Below are 20,516 nucleotides of genomic sequence, written 5' to 3'. Positions count from 1 at the left end.
ATTGCTGAGCAAAAGTTGTTTGTGCATATTGTAAGGGACTGTTCCAGATAGTCTGGCCCGTTCCCACCTCTACCATTGTAGGACAAAAAGGCTTACACGGTGTTGTGATAATCCCTAAATCCACCATCTTTTTTCTCAGTCTGTGATTTTTGGTGTCTAGTGCAGGAATCAGTTTCAGCTCCCAGACTCATCTTTTGAAAAAGATTTGGTCAAAGATTAAAAAACCCACCTCTGACCAGCGAGGGACACTTCACAAAGCAGTCACTTTCCAGCTGACCTCTCGGTCCTTGTCCTCACAGGAAACCTGCACAACGCTTTCAAAAGATGGACCTGGGAGCTTACGTTCACAACTGCTAGACACTAAAAATCATGGACTCAGTAAAGACACAGGATTTATGGCTTATTAAAGCAGTTTGTAACCCACTAACTTCCTCTTCATCCTAGGCCTGCAGGGGTATTAAGAGTCCACCTCTGGGAATGGCCCCTTAGTTTAGCAGAAGTAGTTTGTGCACGTTGTCTGTTCAATCTTGTACTTAACTGTGACATGGCCCAGCTCTGGATATGCTCTAAAGCTTGTCTCACCAAGGGAAAGCGGCCCAATAAAAGATGTTACCTTGCCTGCCTTGTCTCTCTAATATCCCTGGACTGATACAGCTACAACACTGTGTAAAAGCTAACGCCTTTATCAGCTGTTCTCTGCTCACTCCAGGCTAAAATCTTAAATCAATGTTCTGTCTGAACACTGTGTTTGGGGACCATGAACGCTGCATGGGGACCATGCAGAGCACAGGAGAGTCTAAAAGAAACACTGGTGACAGACACCCACCCTATGCAAACAGAAGCAGGAGAAAAGACATTGCCCTCCAAAGAAACAGCCCAGGGGAGAAATCTGGGAGCTTCTACAAGAGCTCACATTACAGACCTAGCAAGACATAGTGATATTTTCCCTCTCCCCCAACAGCCTCTTTCTGGATCACTCTCAGTTAAGGAACCACAGGGTCAACAGTTTGCTACACAGTTCCCATGGCTATCTCTGTGCTAGTGTCGGTTATTTTAGGCCATGTCTGTTACAGTCCCATTGCAGGAGTTTGCCCTTTCTTTGCCGGTCACTCTTACTCACACCTCAGACTTCTCTTCTAAGACACTGACTGCAAGAGTAAAAGGGGTATTTGGAAGTAGGGGCCATGGAAGGAAAGGGAGCAGAGAGTGGAGTCTGATGGATGGAGGGACAGACAGAGAGGTGGGGCTCAAGAGACATAAATGGGGGAACTTTACCTCCCAGCTGCTGAGATTTTGGAAGAAGAAGTAAAGGGCTGCGGCCCAAACCACAGCCGTGGCCACAATGCAGAATAATGGAATAGGCAGGAGTTTCTCGGAGCTGCGGAGCTGCAACAATGGAACAAAAACCAGCCAAGTGAGGCAACGTGCAATGTCTTTTCCAACAACCAGCTGCGCCTCCAGTCACAGCAAAGAACACCGCACTGGGTCACTGTGCATAAGCCAGCACAGCCCTGAAAACAGCAGCCCAGGCCATCCCTTAGGCTCAATTTTGGGACAAAAAATCATCAGCCCCTTTGAGTTTTTGAAAGATTAGGTCATCTGTTGCCACTGGGGGAGAACTTAAGGCCTCAGCTGCACTCTGCAAAGAGACAACAATGCTCTGTAGCCTCTTGCTGGTGCCAGCCCAGGAGTTTTGCAAGCTCCATTCAGGACACCCAAGAGGGCTGCAAGGCTTCCTCTGCAGCATGCCTGGACAATCAGAAATGTTGCAGCAATAACAGGTCAACCAGTGTCCCTAATACCCCCCACACGATGCACCCTGTTGGGAATTACCCAGAAGTCCATGCAGTGGATCCGAGGGGAGAGGCCCTAGAATGCACTGATGCCCCCATAGTTTAAGGTGGACTGATAAGGGGTTGTCCCACATTTGTGTGAGAAAAACAGCTGATCGTGAATTGTCAGTGGGATCTGCCCAACCCCTGTGCTGCAGAACCAGGGAGTCCCATTGCGATCAGGGGGGCAGTGAGGGGAGCAGATGTGGGGCAGCCTGCCCCCCCCCCCACTTTCGCTGACACTGCAGGAGTTGTGAAGACCCAAGGAGTTGATGCACAGAAGGCTTTTGCTCCCCCTTCGGAACAGGATTGTGAAGAAAGACAAACACCAAGAGCACGCCAGGCAGCTGGGGCTGCCTCCTTCACCTTCATGATGATGTAAAAGGCCAGGTAAAGCAGGAGGTTACAGATAAAGATCCCCAGCATGTAGGAGGCGAAGTCCCTTGGCCGATACACCAGTCCAAAGACAGCTCTGAGAGAAGGGAGGGACAGAGACACACACGTTAACCAACAGTCTCACCCATGCCGGGGAGGGAGACTCCAGACTGTGACAATCACACATTGCTCCTGCTACCACGGGAGACCTGACAGACACAGGTTTGGCCTCACAGCTCTCTGGGACGGCAGGTGACCGACCACCCAACAGCCTCTTATAGAAATGGGAAACCCAGGCAAACGTGGAAAGCGACTCTCCCCAGGGGACCACATGAGTCAGGGGACGAGCTCAGAACAGAACTCAGGAGTCCTGGCCTTCCCCCACCTCTCTACAGCCAACCCATATATTCTGCCCTCACGTCTGGGGCTTCCCATCTGAATTGCCACTGTATTGTCCGTCAGGCTCAGTGCAGTATTCAGAAGCTGAGTGAGTGGGTGGGAGGCCGAGAAGGAATGACTAGAGCGCCCCCTGCTGCCCCTCACAGTTGCTTGCAGGATTTCCTCCTTGGTCTTCCTAGGCCACAGAGGAATCTGCCATTTGGCTCCATTTCACAGTCAGTTTTGAAATCTCTAATCAGTTCTAAACTAAGGCATTCGAGTAGTTGTGCCAGGGCCTGCCCCTGCCAATTTCTGTCTTTCGCCCTCCCATCTCCCTGCGGCAGGCTGCTGTTCCGAAGAGCCACCTAAAGGCCAGGGCATACAGACCTTCTGTTAAAATTCCATCCGATATTTCCAAGGAGCATAAGCTGGGCCCTGCGTTCCAGCTGAGAAGTCACATTCCAACACCCTAAATTCCTCCCTGGTTTTTCAGTTGCATTTGGGTTTCTTGTTTGCACCTTTTCCAGGGTGGCTGTGGACTGTCAGGCAGGCAGAAGGGCCTTCATTTCAGTGAGCCCAGGGCCAGACCTTTCTTTAGCCAGGCGACACATCTCCTCTCAGCCATGACAGGGTTACAAAATTCCTGGAAAGCTGCATTAAAGCAGCTGCGCCCGCTGTGGGGGGAAACCCACAGCTGTGCCAAAGCCACACTAGCTGCTCCTCCTCTACCCGGTGCATGGGGAGCGGCCTGCGCACAATTCACTTTGGTGATCCTGCCCATGGGAGGAAATGAAGCCAGGACAGAAAATGAAGAATGCGGCAGGGTGGATACAAGGAGGTGCAATGCAATCACCCAGCCTAAGTTTTAACAAAGACTTTTCTTGGGAAAAGGCAATCAAGCGCACCTGAGCGAGAGGCCAGGCTTTTTACTGTGTATCTCATCCAAGGGTTGGCGCCTCTCGCAACATGAGCAGGGCGGTGGATGAGTCCTGACTCAGAGCGTGTCTACACAGCACAAGCAGTTTAGGGGCTAGCCTGCCTGAGCAAGCCTGAATCCCGTTAGCATGGGTGATAATTGCTTATCCTCATTTCACGGTTGCTGAAATCCAACAGAATTCCCACCCCCCCACCACCACCTCCACACATAGCACTGCATTTCCACCCCATCTCGGCCACCTACAACAATCAATGTCGAAACACATGCAGACCCCCTTGCTACTTACAAGGACCAGTTGACCAGGTTTCCGACAATAAGCAGCACCATTCTGTCCTGGGGAGAATGCACAACAATCACTGATGATGAATGTTTTGTCGTCACCAATGTTACACAAAATATGACAAAGAGTCCCGGCAGAGAGCTTAGTCACTGTCGTTCAAGACGCTCACACTTCCATATTTAAAATTTGCCTCTCACAGATACATGGATGTGTGACTGTCAGATCTTTTTATCATGAACATTTGTGCTAGGAAAACAAAATTGTTCCGATGTTTACAGATTTTAAAGGGACATTGCTAATCTGTTCTGAAACAGAAGTTCCTTCCAAGGCATTTCAGGGTATGCATCTGCCCTTGAAGCCCCTGATCAGTTTTTTGTGGTTTTTCAAATAATGTTTTTCCTGTTTCGTTAAAAAAACTCTCCCTCACTCAAAGGAACTGACTACACAAAGGGAAACAGGGAAAATGATGAAACACAGAATGCTGTCAAACACAAGAGAACTCCCCAGTCGTCCACGTTCACTGTGACTGAAAATGTTTGGGGCCCATTCTTGTAACTAAGTATAGAAATGTTAGTAAGTGACAAACTTTGCGGACTTTTTAAGTGGAGGATGTCCCTTTAACCCCTGACCTGTTTTCTGCACATTCAGATTGCTTTGGCGTTGTAGATGGGACTTTCTATTCCCAAATAACAGTGTTTTCTTCAGAGCCAAGGGGGAGGCAGTCTGCATGGGAAAATCTCACCGTCCCAAGAGACGTAAAAGAAGCATCTTTTTCAAAAAGTAACAGAGAGGGTGTGTGAAGCTGAACTGCTCAGAAGTTCACAGGCACCTGGGACAGATAGGAATGGCTTGGCCTGTAAGAAACACTAGGTGCCAGACTGGGGTCAGTACTGAATGGGGTCAGTTCAAGTGGCTTAGGTCACAATAACCGCACCCTGGGGGGATTTTTGTTTTGCCTGTGAAATGCCATATGCCCCAGGGGGGAGGCAGGAATAAGAGCTGCAGCCCTACAGCTAAAGCAACAGCAGCCATTCCCAGGGTAAGGCTGTAAGACAGCGACTGTTCAGGGCGCAGTGCTGACCTCCCGGGGGAGCACCCTCCACAGACTATAGTTTTCAAAAATCTTCCAAGGGAAAATAAAAACCTTCCTTGACCAATTCACCTCAAGCTCCCCCCAGAAGCCTCCTCCACCCTACACCTATGGCAGTCCAGAGCCAGGACAGTAGCTTTTCAGTATGGAGGGCTTTTCCTAATTTTTTTTTCTTTGTCCACCATTTGAGTAGCCACATGTGCTGCCTGAACATGCTCTGCACAGCTTTAGCCTCTCCCTTGTGGGCAACTCGGTAACCACCACGGGCAAACCTGGGAAACCACCTACCATGTACATCGGCCGGCTGCACTGCTGGATGCAGTCTGTGTACAGCACCATCCCCACCCGGCGGAAAATCCCGAAGTCTGCCGGAGATAAGAGGACAGGAAAGTCAATGTATCCGGCTGAGTAGCTCAGACAGGGGCAGTGACAAGATATTGCTACCCAGGTAGCGGGTGACACTAACTGAGGAGGGCATGGAAGAGGGGAGCCCACGCCCACCACACCCGATAGCTTTGCTACCCCTTTGGGAAGCCGATCTTTGGTGCCACAGCTCACGCCGACTCACAGCGCAGGGGGGCTGCAGCGCCACAAGGGGGCACCAGAATACAGACAGCTGTCAGCTGAATGGCAATTGGCCTTGCCGAGTTTCAACACTCACCTATCGCCCCTTGGCGCTGTCCAAGGTTCCTCTCCCCCCCACCCCCCGGCACGTGCCTGAGGTACTCTCTGGCGGGTCCTCAGAGGGAGGCAGGAGTATGTGCCGAGGCCTGGAGAAAGGCCAAGCACCTTGCATGCTTCCCTTCTCTGAGAGCTCGCACCGAGGGAGCGATTCATCAATCCTCAGCCAGAGAAAATGGCGACAAGCCCTTGGTGGGGCAGGTCTTGTTGGGCATCTCCTCCTCCTGCCCCTGAAACTCCTGCACTGCCCTTACTGGAGGCTTCGTGCCTGAGAGATCCGACACTCTCACAGGCCCATCCCCTTAGACGCTTGCCTGGAACGAGCACAGACTCCAGAGAACCAAGGCTGGAGCCCTCCTCCCTGCCTGCTCCAACTGCAGCTCCTTTCTGCAATGGAACAGAGGCTTTTCCACTGCCGTGTGCACTTCCCAGGGCCCACAGTCAGCCACTGATTTGACCCTTAGGAACCCGCGCAGCAGGCTGGAGGGACATGTGTCCCATCCACCTGCTACACTGTTGCTCGTCAATCCAAACCGGGAAGGAAGGGAGCTGCCGGTTACCTGTGTCGGGGACATCTGAAGCCAAGGGCAGCAGAAGAGAAAGGAGAAAGAGGTTTGTGAGCGGCGTGCAACCATTGTGTGGCGTAGGAGAGCAGATGCCTCCCAGCTGCCCCTCTACATACCGAGTGGTTTAACTCCCAGGTACAGCACCACCTCCGGGCACAACAGAACAGGGAGGGGCACGCTGGGCATAGAGTCCCTGTGACAACATCCTTGCAGACCTTGTCAGCTGGAATGCCACAAAGTGGGCCACTGTGCCGGGCAGCAGAGGTGAAAGTACCACACAGAACAAGACCACCACATCAGGCGAGCGGCACTCCGCCGACCCTGGAACAAGGCCCCGACAGCCAGGCTGCCCCTGCAGGGGTGGGCTAAGCTGCGGTGGTTAGTTCTCGTGCCTATTTCAAGGTAGTAAGTCAGAGGCACTTCAGCATCTAGGACAAAAAGCCAACTTCTCCAAAGGCCGAGGGCTTACCTATTTTGAAGCGGCCCATGTAGTAGATCTGGGTGCTGAGAGCCAGTGAGGCCACGACGTGGATGACTGAGAAGATGACCCAAAACCACAAATCGTTCTTTCCGAACACCTGGGCACAAAAACAGTGGGTTCTCAAGCACTGCCGCTGGTTGCTCACCCTCCAACTCCACCCTGGGCCATCAGAGACGCTCACCAAATACAGAAACTGCTAAAGGACAGAGCCAAAATGTTCCACCTGGCTGCCTGGGTCCGAGTCCTAACCCTATATTTAGGTACGTAAATAAAAGTGAGCTGGGGCTCCAGCAGCGCTGAGCACAAATCCAACCCAAAGAAAGGTGCGCCATCAGCCCTCAACGCCCCTGGCGGGTGGGCCAGTCCTGGAACATGCCGACTCAGAACAACCCCTCGCTGTGCACAAAGGAGAGAACACAGGGAAGAGCTCCTGTCCGAGGAACACTCGCTCTACAGGCCAACCACAAGAAAGAGCACGAGCGACAGGTGTGGCCTTCCTGAGAGAAGCGTCTCCAAGCCCCGGAAAGGACAAAGGTGCTCAGTGTAAGGCCAGAATGACCACACTTTCTCCTCCCTTTCAGTTGTGAGTTGCCCAGATACACAAGATGCATGTCACTGCGATATTAAACTCAAAGGTATTAACTGCATATTAAGAAGTCAGGAAATACAAGAGTCCAATACAATGGCTGCCCTGTGGGTGTGTGCAGTACAGTGGAGTTTCCTGACACGATCTCACAATATATGCAGTGAAAACACAAAGACCTACTTGCTCCAGATGTATTTAGGGTCATAGGATCCTATGCATTGGGTTTGCTTTGTATTGTTTGCCAGTACATAGGTCTCCTCACCCAGCATTGGGTGTTCACCTGATGAAGCCCTAATGTATGCACAGAGGCAGCACTAAAATTATTGAGAACAGAAAAGCAGTAAAGTAGCACTTTAAAGACTAACAAAATAATTTATTCAGTGAGCTTTCATGGGACCCACCAAAGCGCACTGAATAAATTATTTTGTTAGTCTTTAAAGTGCTACTTTACTGCTTTTTTGACTTGATAGTATGTAGACAGCGCGACTTTCTCTCTGTTACGAAAATTATTGAGGGAACCTTAAACTGGAATTTCCCATGAGCTGCGCAACGAAATGATCGGCCGCAATGTTGCAAAGCTCTCGCTGTCTGCGCTTGTTCCATGCTGCTCCCTTTCAGCATGGGTTCAAGTTTCACATTTGCAAATCCAGGCAGCCCAGGGTTGAGAGTAACAGGCTCTGTGGGGAGTTAAACTAGGGCCTGAGTACTCCATGTCGGGTGGCCTGTGCCCAAACAGGGAGCTGGTACAAAGAATCTGATCGAACGACGTGTCTGTTTTCAAGCAATAATCGAAGGGTCGGCTGCTGTTATAGACTAGAAAGCCGTGTGCTGGGACTCATGCCGGTGGGCGAGTAGTTGTGGCCTCCTGCTCTCCCAGTTATAAGACCCGCCCCCATGCTCTACCAGTGCCCTGCCCTTCTAACTCGTGGTCTTGCCCACTGCTCCAGTCTGGAGCCTTCCTACTGACCTGTCGCGTTCCCCGCTGTTTCACTGCTGGGGCTCCCCAGTGCAGCTGCATGTCCATTCCTCCAGCTCTATACCCCCCACTATTCTAGCTCTGGGACTCTCCTGTGAGCAACCTGCCGGCCGAAATGGCCTGTATCCTGCATTGCAGCGGCTTTTCTGATGAAGAATGTGCCCTAGTAATTAGACCACAGCCTGGTATTGCTCATTTTCCTTCCCTGCTTCACCTATACCAGACCCCAGGCCTCCAGGGAGGCAAGCTCGTTACCCCCAACTGTTGTGGGGAGGACACCCCGGTGCACATGAACCATTTCTGCCTCAGCCCATGGGAGGCTTAGGAGGCCTGTCAGGGAGGAGGCCAGGCCTGCAGGAGACAACTCCATTCCCGCTGTCTGCAGGACCTGGGTAGCTCTAGGCTCAGGACTCTAGGGGAACTCTAGAGCCCAGGAGAGTGAGTAGCTTTAAAGGAGAGCCAAGGCCCTGCAGCACTGATAACACTCAGCTACGGGCCAGCTTTGCAGGTCCCTCTGCTCTACGCTCCCTTCCCCGGTGCTTTTCCTTCACTGGATGAGCAGCGCTTCTCCCTCCCGCAGAGCAGGGGCAGGGGGCAAAGGTTCGTACCACCCCGAGGACAGCCAGGCAGATGACCACGGCGAAGGAGGCATAAGCGGAGTAGGCGCTGGCGTTGATGTCAGGGTGGCGGGTCTGGTACAGCTTAAGCATGCAGAGCCCTGCAATCATGTACATGAAGGAGGTGTCTGTGAAAAGAAGAGAACAGAAAATGAGGACAGGGCTTTTCCTCACTCACCGCCCAGGCGACTGGGACGGCGCTTCAGGGAGCCTCTGTAAACCAGGGCAGAGCCCAGGAGCCACACCCTGGGCTGGCAGGCAAAACTCCCGGGAGCGACACCAGTTTGCCACAACTGCTCTCTGGTTTTCACTGCGAGCTCCCCTGGGCGCTGGGAAGCAATGCAGAGCGAGAAGCAGTTGGAACATGCCAGCACAACAGGGCCACGTGGGATCACTGCAGGGAACTGGCAACCTGACCTACAGGCAGACAGTTTCCAGCCTGGTGGGGTTGAGGCACACGTGTTAGCTACCTGGCCCATTGCCTGGGGTAAGGGGTGTAAGAAGGGCAGTCAGGACCTCAGAGGCGAAGAGTTTAGGCCTGGTCTATGCTACCTTTGGACACTGAGTACTAGAACTGAGGGGAACCATAATTCATGCCAGCAGAGCGTTAACCCACCCGCTTGCACTGTCCATCATCAAATGGAGTACGAAAACCACAGCGTTCACTAACTGGTCCCTGCACACCCAGCCAGTGGCCAGCTCCAGTGAAGTCTGCTGTGCCATCCTCCAGGGCCGGGGGGAGGGGGGGAAGGTCCATTGCACAACTCTGCTTCACACTTGAGTGGGTGAAATCCAAGCCCCCTTTCCCCATAAGTTTCTCTATGGGCTGGAGTTCTCCACTTACCAAACTGGAAGTTGGAGTAGTTGGGGCAGACGTGGTAACAAGCACTGAGAACCCCTTCCATCATCAAAGCAATGCCCATGGCATAGAAGAGACCAAAGTGTTTGGGGATTCCATACTCCTGGGCCAAGAGGAGGGAAGAGAGCTAAAGGTACGCAGGGTAAGACAGGCTGAACCCCTCTTGTCCAGCACCCACGGGACCTGACCCGTGCCGAACGAGAGAATTTGCCGGACCACAGGAGGTTGATATTGTGCAGCACATTACCAGCACTTCCTCTGCTCCCTGGGCTCTTAGAAGACATTTAGAGGTAAATTAGAGCTAAATAACAGCACAGGACACTGAGAGCCAGGGCTGGTGACTGGAAACAAATTTTATGGGACCGCGGGAAACTTGGCCACACCCATGACAAGTGTTCATCCCTCTAACTAAAACCATGCCGTGTTATGGATGCTGCCAGACCAGAGAGTGCCAGATTAGAGAGATTCAACCTGTAGCGCAGTAATTTGCACTTAGATTCCTGCAGCGCTCAAATGAAATGTTACTCCCACCGCAGCACACGGCCATGCTGCTCTGCAGTCTGAGCTCCAGCCAGCTGGAACTGCTGGCAGGGCTCCGGGGACAGAATTAGGTTGACCAGATGCCCTGGGGTATGTGGGGCTTTGTGTTATGAAGGCACCCCTGCACCTGTATCCTGATTTCTCACACGTGCTGTCTGGTCACCCTAAGCAGGATGCAGCAGACCACGGGTGGATTTGTCAGTGCAATGATACTGAAAACCCCAGCCCAGATTCCCACCGTCCTGCCTCTCGTGTGGTAAGTTACCACTGGGTGAATGACATGCACCACTGGTGTAAGGCACTAGAACAGCAGAAGAGCAGCATCTTACACCCATTTCCCCCAGGTGTGAATGAGAACAAAGGTGCAGGGCAGTGGAGAGCTGAACTCCAGCCCTTCTGAGAAGAGATCTTTGCGAGGACCCATGTTAGGGTCTCATTTGGAAGTCCAGGGACACTGATCCACTCTGCACCCATGGTTCTCAACTAGAGGTCCAGGGCCCCTGGGGTGCTCCGAGCAGGTGTCAGTGGGTCCATCAAGCAGGGCCACCATTAGACTCACTGGGGCCCTCGGCAGAAAGCTGAAGTCCTACCACAGGGGGCTGAAGCCTGAGGCCCCAAGCCCAGCCACCTGGGGCTGAAAGCAAAGCCTGAGAAGCTTAACTTCACAGGGGCACCTGTGGCATGGGGCCTGGGGCAACGGCCCTGCCGGCTCCCCCAATGCCAGCCCTGGATTTTAGACGCAGAAAATGAGTAATGCCACCGGTGAGCTGCTGAGTTTTCATAGCACGTTGGTGGGGCTGAGAACACTTGCCTCACACCACATTAGAACTAGTGGGTCAGAACTAGGGGACACCAAATGACACTAATGGGCAGCAGGTTTAAAACAAGTAAAAGGAAGTTCTTCTTCACACAACGCACAGTAACCTGTGGAACTCCTTGCCACAGGAGGCTGTAAGGGCTAGGAATATAATGGTTTAAAAAAGAACTAGATAAATTCATGGAGGTTAGGTCCATTAATGGCTATTAGCCAGGATGCTTAAGGAATGGTGTCCTTAGCGTCTCTTTGTCATAGGCTGGAGATGGATACCAGAAGAGAGATTGCTTGATTGTTACCTGTTCGGTCCACTCCCTCGGGGGCACCTGGTATTGGCCACTGTTGGCAGACAGGATACTTGGCTGGATGGACCTTTGGTCTGACTCAGTATGACCCTTCTTATGTTCTTATGTAAGGAAAGAGGTGTCGGGGCTTAAGTAATTTTTTACATTCATAACTGATGCTGCAAGCAGAGAGGTGCTGGGGCTATGAACTGCCCACCCTACAGGTGTCAGGGAAAAAATTAGGCACTGGCTGGAAGATGGAAGGTTCCTAGGTCTGTGGTTAAAATAAACTTCCCGTTCAGTGCAGCTCAGGCAGAGCCAGCCGAGTTACTCCAGTAAAATGGGCTTGTGCCCACACCCTTAAAAGGAGCAGAGACGTTGGAGCCTCTCCTGGAGACGTTACGCTTCACAGGGGCTGCTCTGGACTTTTACAAAAATAAAAAACACCCTGGGAATGTTCACCACCCCAAACGGATGGCTGAGAACTACTCAGCCCCCTCAGCAAGGCTGACAGCAGGGTCTCACTCATGCTGCGTTAACGCTCCATGGAGTAACGGCACTTGGACGCCACGCAGTGAGGTTCATGTTACTAATCTGAAGCTGGGCCTTTGGTGAGGGACAGTCCCTCAAACACCTTTCCCCTCGCTGCCCCCAGGGCGCGAACCAGAGCAGAGTTCTGCACGACAGGCTACCCCCTTTCCCTCCCAAGAGGGCACTGAAGGAAGGACCTCAGCTCTAACGCCGGCTGCCAAGCCACCCGCCTGAAAGGCAGAAACGTTTCACCACAGCAGCACCCCAGCTGGAACGTGCAGTGACCCCGAGCGCCAGGCGTATATGTGACTCAAACCGCGGCTGCCCCTGAGGCGGGGCTGTCACCGGCCAGTGCAAACCCAGTCGGGCGTTCAGTCCCAGGACTCCCCGGCCCTGCCCAGGCTGAGCGGGGCGCATGCCGTACCAGCGTGTAGGTGTCTTTGGCTTCCAGCAAATGGCGGTGGAGAATGTCTCTGCGCAACACAATCAGGAGGAAGAGGAAGCCCAGCAGCACATGGCCCACGTTGCTCAGGACATTGTTGAAAGCGCTGTGAGGAAGAAGAGCCCCCCAGAGAGGAACTGAAGGGATTCGTGGGGAGAGAAAACAGATTTCCAACATCCCAGAGGACGTCTCCCCACGCCCAAGGTGACCCACCCTGGCAGTAACCCCATAGATTTTAAAGCCAGAAGTATCTGTTGTGCCCCTCTGATCCGTTCCCCTGCATGACACAGGCCCCGAGGGCCAGCAGAAAGGTTTGGTTTGGCAGGGCGAAGGCTCCCACCCCGCAGAAGTCGAAGGGTTAGGTGGAGTGCTCCAAATAGGGGTTGATTTTACACACTGGATATGCAGTCACATCCAGGTACAGCAGATTCAGCCTGGCTCAGTGCTATCAGCCCTTCTCTGCTGGCCTTCTAACCCGCAGAGCACCTCCGCACTGCTCTTTCCAGCGGAGCGGTGTCCTGAAGTAAAGGCCTGACCTGGATTCCTTCCTACAGTGGCTGCTCACGTGTGTGCATGTGAGGAGATCTGAAAAATGACTTACGCTGCAATTTGGTAGGTGTGCCTGGGCGCCCCAGGCTGCATTTTCCACAGAGAAGCCCCAGTCCCATCCCTGAGCGTGCAGTGACAACGGGAGATCGCCAGCTGCAATCTTACCAGCCCTGCCCACCCCGTCTGACAGGGCAAGGCCAGGCCTGTCCAGCAGGCACCACCAAGAGGATGAAGCTGAAGTCCTAGTGCGGCAGCCAGCGCAGGGACACAAAGGGTTCACTCACCTCAGGACCCCCAGAGGATGAGCACAGAGGAAGTTATAGTAGCAGATATCCTGGTTACCAGTTACATTCACCACCTGCAGCGAGAAGGTGGGCGGTGCGGAGCTGGGGTTAGCTTGCACAAACTGCCCTGCCCCCCAGCTCAGTGGAAGAGGGCAACCAGCTGAATCGGATCAATCTAGAAGTAGTATTTTACACCAGCATGCAAACCCAATGGCTGCAGCCTAGCCCAGTGCTGTGCCCACAAACCTCCCTGTCGCTATCCACCCCCAGCTACTGGGTGCAGGCTCTGGCCCTGCAGAGGTGTCTTGTCTTCTAGAATGACACAGGCTGGATTTTAACCAGCCAGGGCTGTCAGGCAGAAGCGTCTGCACCTTTCTGACCACAGGAGGGAGTTGCCCAAGGGTTTCTGTCAGCCACTAGCACAGCTTCAGCTACCAGCCCACAGGCCAGGCAGGGCCTCGGGGGCCATCTGCTCAGTCCAGGCTCCAGGCTAGAGCATTTGCTTGATGTTAGCATTTTGAATGTGCCTGATTAATGTGCTTGGGCCATGTGGCAGGTGCATTTAGAGACAGGCACAGCTGTGCTGAGAGCTGCTTCCTAGTGGCTGCATCCAGAGAAGAGTGCCTTAAAAATAAGCACGAGCATATACCCTGTTTGGGCCAGGGCCGTTCCTTTGTTGAGCCCTGTCCTGGCTGTCCCGACTCTTACTGGCAAAAGTGGGCATTTCTCTCATTTCATCAGTGGGCAAGAGCTAGTAGGACACATGCCCAGTTTTGGCAAAAAGGTGAGGGGGCGAGGGGAGAGAGGAACGCGTGGTGGGGGGAAGTGGCAATGCCAGCCCCATACAGGAAGGGAAGCAGAGCTCAGGTGGGGAGCTGGCGGGCAGGGATCTGGTGAGTGGCCTGGGCCAGCCCTGGGTGGGGGTGGGAGGGTGGCAACCTTGGGCAAGTCTCACACATCGCCCTCCTTTAGGAACCAGGGCCCTCCTAACAATACCCCGTGGGAAAGGACAAGGACTGCGCTGCCCTTGCACTGGTCAGCCCCAAGAGCGAGGCCCAGGCGTACACGGTGCACAAGAGAAGGAGCTTTCTCAGCGACTGGCCAATGAAACTGGCACTCGCCCCTGGAGGACCTCACGACAGTGACAATGAGCCTCAGTGCAAAACAGGCTTCTCTCACCAGTTCCATCACACCAGAGAGTGAGCGCACAAGGGCACTGAGAGGAGCGGGGAGGGAGAGATGCTTCCTAACACTGGGAGGTGCCCAAGTGTCATGGTGTCGGCTAAGGTAATACAGCGCTCGAGTAAGGACTTACACAAACTGGATTTGGCCCATTATAGGACCCCTGTTCCCCTCGAAGCAAACCAACCGACCGACCAACCAACCAACTAGGGGCTTGTGCTGGTGGGGCTGCAGGACTTGCTGAGTTCCCCATTTGCTGGGCTGACGCTGAGGGAGGCATTTCAGGTGCCCGGCCAGGAGGTGGATATCCCGCCAGGCGCTCGCAGTGGCTTCAAACTGGCTGGATGCGGGGAGCACCGCAGGGCTCACAAATGATGCAGTGAAAAGAATTCACCCCTCCCCACAAACAGTGCTTGGTTCTGGGGCTCCCTGCTTTGGCGAACCTCAGAGCACAGCAGAGGGCCAGGGCCAGGCAAACCAGGCAGCACTCACCGTCTGGTAGGTGATGACCAGCTGGATGACAGGCAATGCATAGAACACGGCGATCGTGAGGATGTTCCTACAGAGGGGGAGAGCGCAGCAGTTACCCACCACAATGCAGCTGTCGGCGTGCACCAGAACAGTCTGGACTCTGCTTCTGGGTCTTCCACCCAGTTCCCCCCACCTTGCCTCTCCCAGCCTCCTTCCCCTCCAGGGCGGTGTGGTGTCAGGTGGGAGAGCAGTGGACTAGGAGTCAGAACTCCTGGGTTCTTTCCGCAGCTCTATCCTTGGTTTGCTATGTGCCTTTCATGGGGCCTCATGCTTAACGATACACCGAACTCACAGAGTGGATGATAAACTCGAGAAAGCAGAAACTAGCTCTTCAGAGCCAGAACACAGCAGTACTACTGACCTAGGGGCAGGGAATATGGGAGGATGTGCTCCTGAAAAGCAAACATCTGGCTGGAGGCACCGTCCATCCCCTCTGTTTGCTTTCCAGTGTTTACTCCTTCGGTTTCTGGACCCCCACAGATCCTTCCATCTCATCTCCCCATCAGCCAGCAGCACCTCCTTTCTGCCTGAAACCTGAACACCCGTGCTTGGCCCCAGAGGGCATTTCCACAAGAAGCAAGGGATTTTCAGAGGCACCCCAGGGACTATCGGGTAGCTTTCTACTTCACCCAGAATGCTAGCATCTGGGCACCCTCCTCTAACCTACCTTCGTCACCCCAGCCCACCTGAGCAGCTCTGGTTTAACTCAAGTTAAAGAAAAATGAACGAACGAACAAAGGAAGCGCAAAAATCTTTCCAAGGTCATTTCAGATTCTGCCCAGCATGGCCTGCAGACCAAGCAAGGTGTGAAGGGACCAGCACGCAAAGGCAGCAACAGGATCAGAGTCACAAAAATCACCAAGCATTCAAAGAAAACTCTGGGGCTTTCAAATGGCGGTGAGTAGAGACGGGTCGTCTCCTCCCACTAACTCCAGCAATCTTAACCAACCCCTTCCTGCAGAACTGGCCAACAGAAAGAAGTGTTTCATACCACATCTCTTAATAGCAAATTGTACACTGTAGCCAATAGCCGCGCTGCTCTTTCACCTAGACAGCTCCTCTGCTGCTGTGCAACTAACCCCCCGCCAACAGCTCCTTAAAATGCATACAGGTTTCAGGTCTTAGGATTAGGTATAAATGCTGAACCGCAGAAGGTCAGGCAGGGTCTGGGCCGCAGTCACTTACTCCCCCTGAAAAGACTTATACCAGGAGATGAAATCTGGCGTGATGCAATGAAGCACAGATTAAAAGTCCCATGTGCTCAGCAGTCCATGCACACAGAGGGACATAAGTCCTTGTGTTCAACCCTAACTGCATATGCACAGGACATGCACACCACACACTTAAAATGTGGAGATGCATTTCTTGGTGATCATGGTCAGTACTATAGCTGGGAGCTCAGCGCAGCGCCTAAGAAGCATATAAGTGCCTCTAAGCGGGTCGCCAAATGAGGGCTCCAGGAACTTTAATACGGGCCCTTACATTGAAGGCAGCCCAGCTTTAGGGACCAGAGCACCATCCACCTCTCCTCTGCTCACCAGAAATAAATTTTGTACTTCTTGCTGACAATTCTCCGATCTTTCCTGGACAAGTCTGACAGGTAGAGGAACATCTGCAATATAAACACAGTAGAAGTGAGAAAGAAGGAGAATTCATGAAGCCGAAGGAAACCTTTAGAAAGGCTGAATGCATTTGATGATCCAAGTGGATGGGTGCAGCTTGCCCTTTCTCTACAGTAACTCTTGAGATTCTCTGAGGAAGAGAGCTCAGGACATTCCCAGATAAACGCCCAGAAATTCTCTCTGGAACTAAAATGACAAAACAAAGAACTTTAAAAACTGCTGATAGGAGAACTACTTTCCAATGAGACACCGTTCAAACTGTGGTCCATCTGACAGATCATGGGTCAGCTCAGCCCTGCTGTAACAGTGGATGTACTTATGAAATTGCCCCAGGAATTAATTTGACCAATGGTAAGTACTGGAGACTAGAAGAGATGGCAGCTTCTGAGGCTAGTTCTACACTACAGGGAAAAAAAATCAATTTAAGATACGCAACTCCATCTACTCAACTTGCCTAGCTGGAGTTGACATAGCAAAAATCAATTTTTCCTGCCACCCCTACAGAAACTCTCCTGTTGACTTCCCTTACTCCTCATGACAGCAGTTGGAGCCCTGATGCTTCAATTTAGCATGGCCCCACTAGGCATGCTAAATCAAACCCCAGGAGACTGACCGCCACCAAGTTAATCTTCCCACAAATGTCAATGTTCCCTAAGTGATGTTTTGTAAGTTCCTGGTCCCACGTATTGGTCACTTGGCTCCCCTTCATCTTCTCTGGATCTCCTATTGGCATCCTGTCCCTACTACCTATAGCTACAGCTCGACTGAGGTCTCAGGGTTCACCACCAGATGCTGCTTATGGGATCACATACAACCACCACGGCAACCCCTTCATTTGTTTTCCAACCTTTTAGGCTGCACCGAAGCAGCATCTCTCCAATTTCCTAAATGAGGCCGTCTATTTTAGCCTTTACTCGCATTCATTTCCGATCAGTTCTCTGGGAAGACTTTCTGGGCACTATTAAATGCATTAATCAGATGAAGGCCATTAATCTGCCTTGGAAGAAACAGGGACAAAAAGAGAGATGGTGACCAGCACTTATGGCTGGAACCGTGGAGGTGACCCCAGCATGCAGTGCTTAGCACAAGGATGCAGCACCAACCAGACCTTAGTACGAATGACGTCCTTGTCACTTTCAATTTCAGGCATGGTGTCAAAATCACTCTCCTCCTCCACGGAGCTGTCTGTGTCAGACCCATGCGGCAGCCCACGCTCCGGAGATGACAACTGCCGGCCGCCACCGGAGCTCGACTCATCTGGAAACGAGGAAGGAAAGGTTCTAGTTAAAGCATCAATCCTTCTGCCCACCGAAACAAGGGAGCACTCACTGTACCAGGAGCAAAACACAGCGTACAAATGACCAAGGAATAGGTTGTTAGTGGGCCGCTGCCCTACCTGGGAATGCCCGCAAAATCCTGTTCTAGAAGCTAAGCTACAGGAACACTCAGCCCTGCAGACTCAGAGGCCACCCCTCTGCTCTCCCTTGCATTTCTCTGCTCTGTCTCTCTCTTTCTTTTCCATAACGTTTGCTACTTCTAACCTGTGAGATCAGGAACCAGAGATGGACCAGCCAGTAAAGGCTGTGGCATTCTGTCATCAGCAGTCGTCTCTGAGAGCTGCCCCCTGCACATAGAGGTTGCACATCAAGCTTTTCTAAAAGAAGTTTCAAAAACAAAACCGAGAAGGAAATGAAACCCTCTAACAATGGAATAGTCAGACCCCTGGCCCTGGCATGCTTCCTGAATCAGCTGGGAACGTGACTGGGCCCATGAACAGCATTACCAGCTTGGGGGCCAGTTGGACTCCCCTGCATCTTGCATTGTTCGCACCCAGGTTCTGTGCCCGTTTTTTGCCCACGTGGGCTCAGGGCACCGCTGCTGACCAAGCATGAGATTGTGGGGGTTGAAGAGGCAGAGAAGAGCAGTGTCAGGGTTTGCTCACTTGTCTGAGTGTCTGAAGGGGCCTTCTAAACTGCCTAGATATTGTTAAGGGCAGAAAAAGAAACAAATATCCCGCTGGGTGTGAAGTCTTCCACCATGGATCTGGAGTTAGATCTGCGTCAGATAATATTCCCAGAAGCAAGTGCAGATCTACTGGGTGTGGAGATAGGGGCCAGGGCAGGGGATGTGCAGGAGTCAGCAGGGGACAGGGCTCTGGTGAGGTATAAGACTCGGGGCTGGGGTGTGTGTGTGTGTGTGTGTGTGTGTGTGTGTGTGTGTGTGTGTGTGTGTGTGTGTGTGTGTGTAGGGGGTTGTGTGATGGGCAAGGGTTTCATTTAGGGAGCGCAGGATGGGCTGAAGCCACCTGGCCCCAGAGATTCACATCAGGACACTGTTTGCTCTTCCCCTTCTATCATGGTCAGGGAGCAAAGAAAGCACACTGCACGCCGCCCTTCCTCTCTCTCCTGGCTGGGGGCAGGAGGAGGCTGAGAACAGAGTGACACAAGCCTCGTGCTTTCCTCTCACTCCCTGATAGCGATGGGGAGAACAGCAACAGTGTCTGGTACAAATCTCAGGGGGAGGGGAAATTCGGCCCCCTTAGCCCAAAATGAAATCTTTGGGGGGACTCAGGGCTGGTGAAGTCACAGACCAATGGAGAGGCTCATGGCTGGCCTGAGGCAGTCCCAGTCTCAGTCAGGCAGCCCAGTTCATGCTGCTCCTGTGCTGCCTTATAGAGGTGGGCAAAGTGCCCCAAAAGGTACTTGAGTAAAAGTGTAGCCACTTTCATGTCTGGATACTTGAGTACAATCTAGATGTGAGTGTGTGTGCTGCTTCTCAAGTAGTTTTCCAGAGGGGCACCAATAACTGGTACCTAAGTACATCCCCCACCCCTCCACCCAAAGCAGCTGCACCTTTACTCAAGTAACTTTTAGGGTACTTTGCCCACCTCTGCTGCCTGGCTTCAGGCCAGCACAGTGAGAGAGGGGCAGGCCAGCACAGGCTTGGACACAGACCCCCACCAGGAGTCCAGATGGGAGCGCACACACCTTAGCTCATCAGCCTGCAAAAGAGCCTGAAAGTGCCATGTGCCTCCTCCTGCAGCACAGCACCCCAGTGCCAGCCAGAGCCCTCTTGTGGGCGCCGCGCACTGGGGCGCTCCCCCTTACATCTCCTCGGCTGGCACTGGCACTCACCTTTGGCATGAAGATGGCAAAATCCCAACTCGCCCCTGCCCGGAGCCCCATTCTGAACATCCCAAGCCAGTTTAGTAACTTGGGTGTTCTCTCACAGCCTGTTCCCACAGGCTCCCTGGATTACAGCGTAACTCTTTGGGAACCACATGACAGAGCATAAGTGCCTTTCCAAAGTGGTCCCCCCTCCCCCTGCACCCACATTACCCAGACAGCACACAACAAAACAAAGCTTCTGTAATCAAGCATAGCCAGCATGGATTCACCAGGGGCAAGTCCGGCCTGACCAATCCGATTAGCTTCTATGTTGAGGTAACGGGCTCTGTGGACATGGGGAAGTCAGTGGATGTGATACACCTTGACTTTAACAAAGGTTTCGATACAGTCTCCTGCAATATTCTTGCCCATAAGTTAAGGAAGTACGGATTGGATCCTTGGGCTATAAGAGGGATAGAAAGCTGGCTGATGGTCGGGCCCAAAGGGTAGTGGTCGATAGCTCACTATCTGGATGGAGGCTGGTTTCAAGCGGAGTGCTGCAAGGCTCGGTTCTAGGGCCAGTGTTGCTCAACACCTTTATTAATGACCTGGATGAGGGACTGGATTGCACCCTCAGCAAGTTTGTGGACAACACTAAGCTAAGGGAGAGGTAGATTCATTGGAGGGTAGGGACAGGATCCAGAATGACCTGGATAAATTGGAGGACTGGGCCAAAAGAAATCTGATGAGGTTCAACGAGGAGACATGTAGAGTCCTGCACTTGGGATCTAAGAATCTCAAGCATTGTTATAGACTTGGGACTGACTGGCTAAGCAGCAGCACAGCAGAAAGGAACATAGGGGTTATGGTGGCTGAAAGGCTGGATAAGAGTAAACAGTGTGCCCCAGTAGCCAAGCAGGCTAACAGCATATTGGGGTGCATTAGGAGGAGCATTTCAAGCAGATCTAGAAA

General features: G+C 52.6%; 1 protein-coding gene across 1 annotated transcript in view; it reads right to left on the bottom strand.

Moving 5' to 3' along the window:
* The window catches only part of SIDT1 (SID1 transmembrane family member 1), a 48,155-nt gene that overhangs the window by 5,819 nt on the left and 21,820 nt on the right, over positions 1–20,516 (bottom strand). The window contains exons 7-19 of the mRNA XM_074983581.1: positions 17,546–17,694; positions 16,354–16,427; positions 14,777–14,843; positions 13,103–13,176; positions 12,252–12,375; positions 9,644–9,761; positions 8,791–8,927; positions 6,609–6,717; positions 6,134–6,148; positions 5,181–5,257; positions 3,809–3,855; positions 2,199–2,304; positions 1,276–1,386 (exon numbers count right to left, since the gene is read on the bottom strand). Of these exons, the coding sequence (XP_074839682.1) occupies positions 1,276–1,386; positions 2,199–2,304; positions 3,809–3,855; positions 5,181–5,257; positions 6,134–6,148; positions 6,609–6,717; positions 8,791–8,927; positions 9,644–9,761; positions 12,252–12,375; positions 13,103–13,176; positions 14,777–14,843; positions 16,354–16,427; positions 17,546–17,694 (1,208 nt within the window). The remainder of the gene's footprint in view (positions 1–1,275; positions 1,387–2,198; positions 2,305–3,808; positions 3,856–5,180; positions 5,258–6,133; positions 6,149–6,608; positions 6,718–8,790; positions 8,928–9,643; positions 9,762–12,251; positions 12,376–13,102; positions 13,177–14,776; positions 14,844–16,353; positions 16,428–17,545; positions 17,695–20,516) is intronic.

The sequence above is a fragment of the Carettochelys insculpta genome, chromosome 1 (genome assembly GCF_033958435.1).
Source record: "Carettochelys insculpta isolate YL-2023 chromosome 1, ASM3395843v1, whole genome shotgun sequence".
NCBI lineage: Eukaryota > Metazoa > Chordata > Testudines > Carettochelyidae > Carettochelys > Carettochelys insculpta.
This window is presented reverse-complemented; position numbering and strand designations above follow the sequence as displayed.